Here is a 13,951-nt window from a genome sequence, read left to right as displayed (position 1 = left end):
TGGCGACCTGGACCGCTCCTTCTCTTGAGTCCGCTAGCATACTCTACAGCCAGCGCATGGACGAAACAGAGTTTTAGAGCTAGAACAGTCCTTAGGAATAAAACGTAAGAATTAAAACTTGACTGTGGCTTTAAAATCACTACTACTGCTGATACTAACAACGATATTCATAACAGCAATGACTGCTTTCCAAGCACTCATCGTGACTGAGAACGTAGGATGAGGCACTCCAGGGGCATTATCTCATGTAACCTGCACAACAGCTCTGACAAGTACTAAATCCTCCCTGCCTTTTTCTCAATGAGGAAACTGAGGCTTGAGAAGGGTGACTGCCCAAGGGCACACAGCAAACAAGTGGCACAGTCAGGGCTCTGATCGGAGCTCTTTCCACATCCAGGTCATTCACATCTCCCTCATGGTCTGGCCAGGAGCTCCTGACCTGCCTCCCGTCCAAAACCCTCAGCCCAGCAGAGAACCCCTCCAGGGGACTGAGCAGTACCCAACCGGAGCCTCGGCTGTCTCACCTACAAAACAGGCACAATAACACTGCTCACCTAGAGGACAGCTGTGAGACTTGGCCAAGAAAAGATGTTAAAAAAAAAAAAAAAAAAAAAAGGTCTTGCAAATCATAAAGTGCTTTACCAATGTCATGTGGGAATCTTTTTTTTTTTTTTTTCCTGAGATGGAGTCTCACTCTGTCTCCCAGGCTGGAGTGGTGCATTCTCAGCTCACTGAAACCTCTGCCTCCTGGGTTCAAGTGATTCTTCCACCTCAGCCTCCCAAGTAGATGGGATTACAGATGCCCACCACCTCGTCCAGCTGATTTTTGTATTTTTAGTAGAGATGGGTTTCTCCATGTTGGCCAGGCTGGTCTCAAACTCCTGAATTCAGGTGACCCACTGCCCTTGGCCTCCCAAAGTGCTGGGAGTATAGGTGGGAGCCACCGTGCCTGGCCTTGTTGGAATCTTTATTATTTCAAAAGACTACCAATCCATCCAAGTCCAAAAATACACACACACCCACATACACACACAATTGAGAGCTAATAAGAGGCTGCACCAAGGATGAACAGAGCTTGGATTGCAGAGTTGGGATGGCTGGAGGGAACCCTGGCTCAGATGCTTTTTACCTGAGCAACCTCAAGCGCACCACTGAACTGCTCTGCACCTCAGTTTTCTTCATCTGCTAAATAGGAATGGCAATAGGCCCTTCCCTGTGAGATCACTTACAAAGAGCACTTGGGATGGGACCAGCACATGGAAGGGCAGGCCTTGTGAAGGGCACACAGTGCCTTGCAGTGAGCAGCTGAGTGCTAGCCTCACTGCCCATGCCCAGCTGGCAGGGAATCTGTCCCCTTCCCGCCACGGCCTAGGGAGGCCCTGAGACTCTGCGTCTAGCTCTCCTGCCCAGGAGCCTGGGATGCTGCTCACGTTCACTGCCCGGACCTCCGCTGCCCATCCGAGAAATGGAGTTACCAAGGGTCCCCAAAGATGTCCGGTCAATTGAATGGAGTAATCCCGGGAGAGCACCTAGAACCTCACCCGGGACAGAGCGAGAGCAAGTGCTTGCCACTGTGAGCAGCCATGACAGTGTCTCAATGCACACTGAAAGGAGGTAATTTAAGGAAGTGCCTTTGTCAGGCAAGGAGTCCTTCCTAGGGACACAGTTGCACTGGATTTCTCTTCAAAAGACACAAGTGTTGAGGATTAGGAAAAGTGACAGCTGCCAGGTCCTGGTTCCAGACCCTCCAGAACATGTCGTTTCTCCTTCCCTCTAGGATCACTCCTGCCCCTCTCCTCACCCACCTTCCTCCCATCACTTGGCTCCCCTCCCTCCCTCTTCCTGGCAGATTTGATAACACCCAGGAGTCCCAGTCCCCTTCCCGAGGACAAAGGCGGCAATTGTCCCCGGTGGGTGCCTTTTGACTTGGTCTCACCGTGGTGTAACTGAGCCCGTGACTCTACCTCACTGAGGGGGCTCTCAGGGCCTCGCCATGCTGCCCCCTCCCTACCTCAGGTGGGTTTCAAATGAGTTCCCAGCTGCAGGGCCAGCAGCCACACTGGGAATTCCTTCCAAGATAAATCAGATGGCCAGCATCTGAGACCCCCTTGGGCTGGCGGGAGGCCAGGGAGGTGACAGGATGAGCTTCCACCGCAGCTGAGATCTTTTCAGGCCCCTTAGTAGTGGTACCAACATCTCAGCCCTTACTCCGTGCCCGCCACTCTAAGACAGTAATGTCCAATAGACCTTCCTGCCACCACGGAATGGTCTAGTAGGAAGCCACGAGCCACAGGTGGCTACCAAGCACTTGAAACATGGACTGTGAAACAGAATTTTTAATCTTATTTATTTGTAATTCATTTAAATGTAAGTAGCCCCATGTGGCTTGTGATCATATTGGACGGGGCAGCTCTAAGCAGTTTAAATTCTTTTAATCATGTAATCTTCATAATACTCTGTGGTGCTATTAAGTGACCTGGAGAGACTGAGGCACAGAGAGGCAGAGTAACATGGCCAAGGCCACACAGCTAGCAAGCAGCAAAGCCAGGAGTGGACTCCAGAGCCCACCTGACAGCACAGGGAGCACCCGCCTCCCGCCTGCCCCCTGTGCACGCCTGGGAATGAGAAGGCAGGGACAGACGCACCCAGTCTAGTGCCTCTGGTGCTCTGGTGGCTGTTTGTGACATGGCCTAGGATGTGTGCCACTTTATGTCACCAAGAGTATGCCCGGCCCAGGCTGGGCTCTGAGAGACACTGAGGTGAGTCTCACGACTGCCTGGAAGGATTGGGGGAGAAGAGAAGTCTCCCCCACTGATGTTCATCAGGCTGAACAAGTCCAGAAACTCTGCTAAAACAGGGGGCGCCCTGGTCCCAGCGCCAGGCATGGGTCTCTGGCTGCCCATCTCCTTGTCCAGTCTCATCCTGAACCCCCATGACAGACTGGGGCCCCTCCCCTGCCAAGATGGCACACAGAATCCCCTCTTCTCACTCATAAGCGGGTTCCTCCCTGGCCCTGATGTGTTCTCTCCCAGGAAGAAGGTGGTGGCTCAGGGACTGCCCCCAAGGCCACAGTGACCAGAGTAGGAGAGGATGCACGTGTGCGTGCCTGGATAACCCACAACCCAAATGACCACATAGCGGGGCCTTCTGGGGGCTGAGGACTGTAGTCTCCAAGTTCCTCAAATCAGAGGATCTGTGAATCTTAGGGTAACATCTTGGAATCACAGGATTTCAGGATCAGGAGACTGTGGGGATAAAAGCATCTGAGTCCAAGACTCCTAGGTGTGGTAGCATAGTTTGAGGTTAAGACCTGGATCTGGAGCTAGGCTGCTTGGGTTTACATCCCAGCGCTGCACCTGCCAGCTGTGTGGCATTAAGCAACTTTCTTAACCTCTCTGTGCTTCCGTTTTCTTATTCGTAAAATGGAGAGAACAGAGAATGCTAATCTCGTAAGACCACTGTGGGGATTAAATTAGTACACATATTTCAAGTGCTGATATTAGAATCATGTCCATATTCTCCAGGCAATTGAAAACCTTCCCTCCACCTGTACCACCTGCTCTAACAGGGACCTCATCCCGCTTCCTGATAGTAAGTTCCTTCTCACTTGAGCTGCCTTTTCCCCATATTCTTCCATTCTGTGGGTCCTGGTCCTGCCTGCCACCCTCCCAACCACACCACCCCCAGTCCTCAGGGACTGCAGGATGGTGACACCTTCCTGAGGCTGCTCCAATCACAGCTGAGCCACCTGACTCCTCCCAGGCCTGGGTGTTCAGCGCCTCCTCAGGGCCTGCCCCTGCTGCCCACATCCATCCAGGTTGGGGGTGGGGTGGTCTTACTAGCCCAGAGCAAAGTGGGATGCCAGGGACCAGGCCGCATGAAGCTGGGGCCACAGACATTTCCAGTCTCTGTGGGAAGGGCTGCTCCTGCCCCTACCCATGCGTCCTCTCTTATCTCATCCCCTTCCTGCCTGGGTACTGTCCACTGCTATCACAGTGGCATCACTGACAGGACCTGGCTGGGCCCTGCCCTTGCTGTGTCATTGGAGAAAACTGGCCAAACCTCAGGCCTCGTGGGCACCCTCCGCCCCAGCCTGGGCTGGTACCCCTCCAACCCGTCCTTGGTAGCTTCCTCTCTGGTCTCGTCTGGGCTTCTTCCTCTGGGCCCACACACCCTGGCCTGGTCATCCCACTAAGCTTTTCTCAAGCCCACCACGGACCTCCTGGCCCCTACCTCAGCCTCTCATCCAGCTCAGCTCCCCGGCCCTGGCCAGCTCCAGGAAGTGGAAGGGAGGTCTGAGCTGGGAACCAGGCCCTAGGTGCAGCTCTTGCTTCTCCATTCCCTTGGTGTGTGGCCTTGGCAGGGCCCCTCCAGGTCAGGGTCTCAGTCTCTCATTGATCAAATGCCCACAGAAGAGAGAATCTCCAGCTCTAAAACAATCCTACAGCTTTCCTTGGCACTGTGCCAAGGCCACTGTCCTTGACAGTGGAGGCTAGGGAGGGTTCCTGGATTTAGCACATAAATAGGCTGAAAAATGAACCCTGACCTACACATACACCTCATAGAAAAGTTAATTCAAAGCAATCACAGAACCTTTCAGACATTACACTAACTGAAATAAACCAGACGGAAAAGGACAAAAACTATATGATGCCTCTTATGTGGGGCGCCTAGAGCAGTCAGATTCAAAGAGACAGAAAGTGGAAAGGTGGGTGCCAGGGGCTGGGGTGGGGTGTGGGGACATGGGAGGTGGTTGTTTAACAGGGACAGAGTCTTCGTTTGAGAAGATGGTAAAGTTCTGGAGATGGAAGGTGAGGATGGCAGCGCAACAGTGTGAGTGTGTTTAATGCCACTGGGGTACACACCTAAGAATGCCTAACATGGCAAGTTTCATGCTAAGTATATTTTGCCACAATTGAAAATAAATAAAAATGTAACTCCAACTTAAAAAAGAAATAAGTTTTCATTGATTTTTTTAAATTAATGAATTTTTTAAAAAACAGGTCACAGAGTTGAATGTGAAACATAAAACTTTTAGGAAAAAAAAATGGGAAAACCTTTAGGATCTAGGGCTGAGCAAAGAGTTTTTAGATAATACCAAAGGTACAGTCCATTCAAGGAAAAATAGATACATTGGACCTTACCAATTAAAACTTATCAAAGTTAAACACTTTTGCTCTGTGACAGACCCTATGAAGATGATAAAAAGACAAGCTACTGACTGGGAAAATATATTTGCCAATCGCATGTCTGACCAAATGCTAGCTGCTAGAATCTATAAAGAAATATCCAAACTCACCAGGTAAAAAAGTAAACTACCTACCTAGAAAATAGGCAAAAAGACATTAACAGATGCTACACTGAAGAGGCTATCCAGATGGCAAATAAGCACATTAAAAGATATTCAACACCGTTAGCCATTCAGGAAATGCCAGTCAAAACCACAATGAGGTATAACATACATCTATCGGAATGGCAAAAAAATTTTAAAAACAGTGATGTCACCAAATGCTGGTGAGGATGTGGAGAAACTGTACCACTCACACATTGCTAGTGGGAACATAAAATGGCACAACCACTCTCCCACAAAATAGGAAACAGTTTGGCACTTTCTTATAAAGTTAAACATACAGCCACCATACATTTGTGCTCTTGGACATTTATTCTAGAGAAATAGAACCTTACATTCACACACACAAAAAAAACCTGTACATACATGTTCACAGCAGCTTTATTTGTAATAGTCAAAACCTGCAAACAACCCAGATATCCTTCAACAGGTGAATGGCAAAACACACTGTGGAGCCTTTGTGCCCTGGAATACTATTCAGCAAGGTAAAGGAACCAGCTACTGATACACAACACTTGAAGGAGGCTTGAGGGAATTGTGCTGAATGAAAAGAAGCTTGTCTGGAAAGGTTATACTGTCAGATCCACCTATGTAACTTTGTTAAAATAAAAAAAGTATAAAAGTGGAGAGGAAATTCGTGATTGCTGGGGATTCGGAAGGGGAAGGGAAGTAGAAGTGGCTACACAAGAGCAACCTGGGGACCATTGTGTGCTCTGCATCTTGACTGTTCCAGCATTAGCATCCTAGTAGTGACGTCGTCCTATAGTTTTGCAAGCTGTCATCATTGGGGGAAACTGGGCAAAGGGTACACAAGATCTCTCCATATTCTTCAATTGCATGTGAATCTACAATTATCTCAATATCAGCTCAATTCAAAAATACAAATTCAATTAAGTCTGAATTTGAGGTAAATGGTGAATCATTTTTTAATATGTCTTGTGCAATAGTTGGGACGTACTTTCGTTTATATCAAATTCAACTCTAAGTGGGAGTCCTGTATTATACCTTGCAATCCTGCTCCTGGAAATCCCCCCAAGAAAGAGCAAGCACTTGCCAAATCATTTGTTCACTCAACAAATATTTCTTGAGCACTTATTATGTGCCAGGCACTGTTCTAAGTTTAGAGGTGAACTTAGGCCATCACTACCCTATGGTGCTGACACTGCAGTGGGAGGCAACAAGTAATAAAGACACAAAGAGCTGTGCAAATGAGATCATTCTGTGTGGTGGTTTCACATGCAAGTAAAGCAGGGTGATGGAGAAGATGAGACAGACAGCGGAGGAGGGAAGTTAGGGAGGACTTCCCTGGTAAGGTGACATCTGAGCGGGGAATTGAAGGAATACAAGGAGCTAGTTCTGCAAAGATTCAAGGAAAGAGCTCTCCAGACAGCAGAAGCGGCCTGTGCAAAGGCCCTTAGGTGGGAACAAGCTTGGTTGACTGCAGGAGTGTGTTGTTGGAGGGTGGTGTGTGTGGGAGAGAAGTTGGAGACAAGGTTGGGGTACAATGATCCCAAGAACCCCATGTCATTCCCCAGCCCACATGTCAGACCTGGAGACCCTCCTGGGAGCAAAGAAAAGAAGCCCCTGCCATGGAAGAAACCAAGGCCCTGAAGGGCTGAGATGTGCCCAAGACCATTCCTGCTCCAAGTCCCCTGAGTCCTGGCTGCAAGCCTTTCCATTTGCAAGGGCGAGAACCCACAACTGTGCCCAGGGGTGGGGCAGGAATGGAGGGCATGGCAGACTGAGGATGCCTCCTCCCAGCCTGGCCTGGCCAGTCAGCTTCGGGCTGGGTGGGGCCTGGCTCCTCAGGCCCTTGACATGCCACCACTGGCCACTCTATCTGGTCAAATATGCAAGTGGCCCTCGGGACAGCAGAGAGGAGCATAGCTAAGCAGGCCTTATCTGGGCTCCGCCCCAGCTGCCAGGGGCTGGTCCCTGGTGTCCCCTGACTCACAGGCCTGCCTGCGGCCAGGGCAGGGGTGGGAATCCAGCTCCCAGGAGCACCCGGACCAGACGGGGCAGGGCAGGAAGGGACAAGACCGACACCCCTCCGTGTGCAAGAGGCTGGGCAGGGACTGGGAGGTGACTTTTCACTTCGGTGGAATTCCATCCCCCTGAGCTCACCTCCCTTGGAGCAAGCGGCGCATTCCAGCAGGGGCCAGCCCCGTCCCAGCTGGGCCCCCATCCCCAGGGCTGCCTCTCCTGGGCTCAGTCACCACACTCTCATGAAGGGGTTGCTGAGGGCTCCCACCCTCCCCCAGGCCCCCGGAGCTCCCTGGTGCACTTCTCTCTCTGTACAGTGAGGCCTCGAAAGCCTGGCCTGCCAAGTACAATATTGTCATGGAGGCTTGGAGATCCTTGGCCCTTGGCTGGGTTTCGCAGCTGCCCAGGCTTCTCTGCACTCCTGCAGGGGGATGTCTACACGCACTCACAAATGCACCCAGAAGGCCCAGGTTCTCCTGGTTCTCCTCCAACCTCCCTGACTGTCCTTCCCTTCCCATAGCCCTCCTGTCCCAGTACCCATTTGCCCAGGCTGTGGCCCAGGCTCTCTCCTCCTTTTCCCCCTTTAACCCTCCCACCGGGCAATCTTACAAAGACCAGGGCTTCCATTACCACCCTGCTCCTCCACCCCAAACACACCTGACGCAGCTCCTACCTATTATGCTTCCTAAACAGCCTCCCCAGCCATGCGCCCCGAGGCCCCTGCTGGGTTTAGGCACCAACCTTGGCCACAGCCCCTTCAGTCTGTTCTCCACTCTATCCCAGACAGGCCAGAAACCTGCCCAAGCACTGCCCCACCAAAGCCTCTTCTGGGCACCTCTGGCCTAAGACAAAGTCCCACTCCTTGTTCTGGCATTCAAGGCTGTGTGTTAGGATCTAGCCCCCTCTGCAGCCTCATCACTTGTCCTCCCCACCCTCGGCCACGTGGAGCCCCCACAGCATGCTTTGTTAGGACTTCATGCTTTTAAACATGCCTGTGCTGCCTGAACTGCCCTCTTCCTTCCTGATGCCTTGTCAACCTGGAGGACTCCTAAGCCTTCAAAGCCCTGCTAAGAGTTCTCTTCTTCTGCCTAGCACTCTTCAGACTTCAAGAGGAAACAAACCGCTCTTCCTCTGACCTCTTTTCTTCACTTTCTACATCACGTTTCTCCTACAGTGTGTAGCTCTGAATCACAAGTTTTGCTTCTTGGACCTGATTCTCTCACTAGACTGAGCATCTAGTCTTGAGGGCAAAAACTGGGTGTAATTTCCTTGCTGCCCAAAAGGCTGGAAAGAAATTATTCAAAGCCACAAAGATTCCACCATCCAAAGATTTCAACACAATGCTTCTGACTCTTCCCTTCCTCCCAGTTGGGGAGCCTATGATTCCACACATCACACGCTAGGATGTGAACTTCGTATTTTAGGACCCCAACCTGAGCAACCACTGATTTCAATCCAAAGTGCAAAGACCCCGAACTGCCAATAGGGGAAGCTATAATACTAAAATCACCTCGCCAAAAGATATTGGCACCTAACCATTCTGATTCGGCCTACAGACCACACAACTGACGAGACAATGAGGGAAAGGGGGGGATGCCCCGCAGCCTCCTTGAGGTGCTGCCCCTGCCCCATGGCCCACACCCTGCTGGGCTCAGACTCGAACTGGAGACCTGCAAGGGCAGGACGCCCCTGCGGCATTGATTCTTCCTCATCTGCCAGGGGAGTCGAGGGCTCCCCTGCAGCTCTGGGGCAGCCCCTCATCAGGTCTGCAGAAGCCGCCCCCACCCTGGCCTCCCCGCTTCCCCTTCTCTCACACCAGCTGCCAACAAGCCCCAGAGCCTGTGGTCAGGTTGAGTCTTGTTTCCTCACGGCAGGAGCGAGGGAGCGGGTGATAAACACATCTGCGAGCCTTTCCGAGGCGCTCAGCCAGGAGCAGCGGCAGGCTGGCCCCTCTGCTCCCGCCGGTTCCCAAGCCCTGCCATGCGTGGGGCCCACGGCAGCCTGCTGGGAGGGGGCTTCTGGGTGGGGTCCCATGCCTTCGAGTAAATGGCGTGTTGCAAAATCCTGGGGAACCGACTGGCACCGGTCAGAACAAGGAGAGGGTCATAGTCCCAATCGACAGATGTGGAAACTGAGGTCGCAAGAGGGGCTGGAACCCACAGCAGCTGGTGGCTGTCTTTGTTCGTGCCCTTGTTGGGGCCCTTGGGGTGTCTCAAGGCAGCAAGTGAGTGTTTGGCCACTTGGGGCTAGGCCAGAAGACCACCTTGCTGTGCTCTGGCTGAGTAGTGTGTGTGGTCACTGACCTAAGTCCCACGGGTCAGCTGGCACCCTCTCTGAGCCTCCATTTCCACCCCTATATAGCACAAAGGGGCAGGACGGGTGGTGACTCAGGCCTTTCTCTGCACACACCAGGGAGTCCGCAGTCCCACCTCTTGGCTCAGGAAATACATAGTGTCTGTAGAAGTGCTTTTCTAGAAAGCCATCCCCAAGGGTCCTCCCTAACCAGAGAGCACTGGGCAGGCAGGGGGATGTATGGCCCTCCACTGGGCTTTCCTGAGCTGGGAGGGCTGTTCCTGCTCAGAAACATCAGGTCAGGCCTGGCCTGCACTCCACCTAGACCCAGCTCCTGACCCCACTCAAGGTAGCCCTCTGCCTCCCAAGGGTCTATGACTTCTGCCCCACTCCTGCCCCAGAACCATCAGTGGCTCACCAGCAACTACAAGGCACTCATCCGTTCACTCCATACATATTTGTAGAGTGCGTACTGTGTGCCACGCTCTGGAGTGCTGCTGTGAGACACCCCAGGCCTCTGTCCTCAGTATGCTTACAGTCTAGAGAGGGGAGAAAGCCACAGAACAAGGCAACCTTGGAGAAAAGGCTAAGAAGGAATGGGAAGGGAAGCCTCTCTGGAGAGAGGACATCATGGCTGAAACCTGAAGGACGAGGACATGGCAGCCATAAGCAGATCTAGGTGCAGAACACAAGGCTGCTTTAGCCCCATCCTGCAGGGGTTCCCTTGTCAGGGGCTCACAGACTGGTCAGTGTGGTCCCTAACTGGCCCCCTACCCCTACCTCTGGGCCTGCGTCCATTCCTCCCCAGCTCACCAGATCTTGGCTGCTTCCACCTCCTTTCCCTGCCTAGCCAAACCTCACTCATTTCTTGGGGCCTGTCTCCTCCAGGAAGCCCACTGAGATTGGTCTTACAGCCTCTGACAGTTCCCAGTGTCTGTGTCGCCCATGGGCTCATGGCAGCACGACAGAGCAACAGCCACAAGCCTCACACCCAGTGGAGCTGTGTGGCTCACAGAACACACTCCCGCGGGATCCACCCTGACCCTGACTTGCTGCGGGTCACGTGCTATTCTCTCCTTTAATTCTCACCATGGCCCAGTCAGGGAGCTGTGGGTGAGGAAACCGAGGCTGGGAGAGGGAAGCCATGTGTCCTCCTCCTGTCTGTCTTGAGGAAGTGAGGGCTTCAAGGCAGGAGAGAGCCTGGGACCTGGGACCTGCAGGGTGATCTGACCACAAAATCAGGGAGGAGGGAGCAGCTGGGACCCCTGGAGGGATGTGCCACCCTGGGCAGGAGCTCCCAGCCATGGGACTAGACAGGCAGGGCCTCGTAATTTCCCCCAGGACGTTGTCCTGGGGTAGACCAGGTGAGCAATTCCCCTGTGTGACTCACCAAGGCCACCTGGGAGGCTCTGACACACAGGATGTGGCCAGAAGCCTGAGAAGAGGGAGGAAGGGAAGGAGGGAGAGAAAAAAGCAGGGAGGGAGGCAGGAAGGGAGCAAGAGAGCAAGGGAGAAAGGCTAATTTGGCTCCTCCCGAGGATAAGAGTCCACATCTGTCCCTCTTTCCACCTTGCTGAGTAACATCCAATTCGTCTTAAGGGAGACTCAGTTATCCAACCTCTCTAATAGCTGACAAGCTTTGTGCCATACACAAATCCTAACCAGCCATAAGCTGATGCCAACACCAAGCAGAGTGAGGCTGAGGGCAGAGCCCTGTGGCTCCTCACCAGACACCCAGCACCAGACGTTACGAACAAGTCATTTCGCAGTATCTCTGCGAGCGCCGCCCAGCTGCCCTCCCTGGCTGCCTACCTTTCGGCCTGCCTCGTTATTGTGCAAGTTCATGAGAGTCCGGGCATTCTGCTTGATCTCCCGGGCATCCACAAAGACCTTGGCGAAGCCGATGCCGTAGCGGATGTCGGCAGAGCAGCCACCCCACTTCCAGCCCTCGTCCCGGTGGTACTGGCCTTGCTTCTCTTTGTCGCAGCCACAGTCGCTTAGGTTGCCCTGGGTACAGGCAGCTGTGATGGCATGGGCCACGCCGGCAGCAATGATGGCGTAGGTGAACGCAGCCTCCCGGCTCCCTGTGAGGAGGAGAGGAGACAAGTTGGGGTCAGGTCCCAGGCACTTGAGAGGAGCCTGGGCCTGACTAAGGAGTGAGGCTAAGCTCAATGCAATGGCTCTCCAAAGCTCGACTGTGTACCCGTTCCTAACTTGCAACAAAGCTCCCTCTTAGGGTGATGAGCTGAGCAACTGCCATTACGCACACATCCATTCAACCCCAGAACCTGGGGAGTCAACTGGGCAATAAAGGAGGAATGTATGTGGGCTGGCTGCCCAGGATCTGGAAAGCCAGATGGGGGGGGACCCCTCTAGCCCATCAGTTCCCACTCCCCACTCCCAAGCACCCTTGACCTAACCATGTAACCTGCACACGTGCGTAAAGCTCATAGCATCGTGAAGCAGCGTTTCCCCAACACCCACGGAGGGCACTGGTTCTGGGGCCAGAAGGCCTGAGTTTAAATCCCAGGAACATCAATCCCTGGCTCTGTGGCTATTGGTCAAGGACTACCCCTCCCTGCGCCTCAGTCTCTCTGGCTGTAAAATGGAGACATATCATTGGTAACTTTCTCATGGCAATGAGGGAGAACAAGAGTTTGTCCATGGAAAGCTCTTGGCCCCATGTTTCGTTTATGGAACCTGCCTGCACCCTACCTCTTGTTTTCGTGGCCACTATTACTCCTTCTGTGTGTCACCTGCTATTTCAGATGTCCATCCCTTCTCTTCTTCTGTGTCCCCCTCACTGGACTGTGAGTATCTCCAGGGGAGGGGCAGGGTCCTGAGCAGCTGGGGTGCAGGAGACAGCGTGGGACGGGCAGTCACTCAGAGCTGGTGTGAATATGGTGCTGCCACCTAGCCTCTTAGCCTCTCTGGACCTCAGTCTCCTCACCTGCAAAATGGGTTCAAGGGCTATGTCTACTTTACAGGGTGAAGACTGACCAAAGCAACCTACGGGAAGCCCTGTGTGTGGGATAAGTCCTGAGGAGCACTGGGCAAGTTCGCTCTCATGTAGCCTGGGTGGGTTTCAGGAAAGGCACCTGGAAGAAGAGGCCTCGGAGCCCGGAGCAGGCAAAGGGGGGCCAGAGAAGGTGTTTCAGAAAGCCAGGATGGAGATGGCTTAAGCAGTGAGTGAGGAGATGGATGATTTGCTCCAAGTTGCTTCTAGCCTCAGGTCACTCTGTCCCATGCTCGGGGAGGTCCTTTCCCCACCCACCTTCCCATTCGCCTTGGAACCTCCCTCCCCAGGAGGGAGACAGACACAAACAACTTGTCCGCTGCCCCATCGCTGCCCTCCCACCCCGCAGAAAGCCTGTCCACCTGCTGAACTGGATGGCTTCCCCATGCCAGGGCTGGCTTTGCCGTGGCGTGCCATGCCAGCCCACCCATGGCGTCCCTGCTAACTGAGTCCCATTTCACAATGTCCTGAAGGTCACAACAGAGAGGCAAAAAACAATGTCCTGAAGGTCACAACGGAGAGGCAAAAAAAAAAAAAAAACAAAAAAAAACACAGAGGCTCATCCAGTGTCTGTCTGCCCAGCCAAATTTCAGGTTTACAAGATGACAAGGACCATGTCTGTCACTCCCACTGTCTCCAACACCCTCCAAAATGTGTGAGGGGTGAGACAGACCTGAGTCCCAATTTCAACTCCGCCAAAAGCTGTGTGACCTCGGGCAAGTCACTTAACCTCTCTGAGCCTCCATTTCCTCATCTGTTATTAGCAACTACCCTGTAGGAAGAGGTAGACATCACCTGGCACCTAGCAGGTACTTAAACAAACAGTAGTGAGCATTATAATTATAATAATTGATGAAATTATAGGTGCCACTGGGTGGTACAGAGAAGAACTTGCCCTGCCTCTGTTTTATCCATGGCCTTTATTGCTCCCTGCCATTTTAGACTTAGCTGCTGATTTTGTGTTCCCTGTACCAGCCCTACCACCATAATCAACTCTTGTCAAAATGCACTTCTAAAACGAGATGGCATTCAGTTGTTATCGATTAAAACTTATCAATAAATAATTTATCAAAACCATTCAAATTGGATGGCTTGCTGAGCTGAGAACAGGGTTTGATGGTAGAAAGAAAGCAGAAAAAGCTTCTGGAATCTTAAAATAAATCTCAGATTCCATCCATGTCTGCCTCCTTTACTCATCCCAGGTAAGGTGGGGAAACTGAGGCTTGGGGAGATGAGGTGACTTGCCCAGGAAGAGTTAGGATGCAAACCTGGAGGTCACCTGCTGTGCCTAACCACTCCAGGGAACTCCC

At 52.6% G+C, this 13,951-nt stretch overlaps 1 protein-coding gene across 1 annotated transcript in view; it reads right to left on the bottom strand.

The window, feature by feature from the left end:
• The window catches only part of WNT7A (Wnt family member 7A), a 56,996-nt gene that overhangs the window by 23,856 nt on the left and 19,189 nt on the right, over nt 1–13,951 (bottom strand). The window contains exon 3 of the mRNA XM_025377159.1: nt 11,438–11,709. Within this exon, the coding sequence (XP_025232944.1) occupies nt 11,438–11,709 (272 nt within the window). The remainder of the gene's footprint in view (nt 1–11,437; nt 11,710–13,951) is intronic.

This window comes from Theropithecus gelada, chromosome 2 (genome assembly GCF_003255815.1).
Source record: "Theropithecus gelada isolate Dixy chromosome 2, Tgel_1.0, whole genome shotgun sequence".
NCBI lineage: Eukaryota > Metazoa > Chordata > Mammalia > Primates > Cercopithecidae > Theropithecus > Theropithecus gelada.
This window is presented reverse-complemented; position numbering and strand designations above follow the sequence as displayed.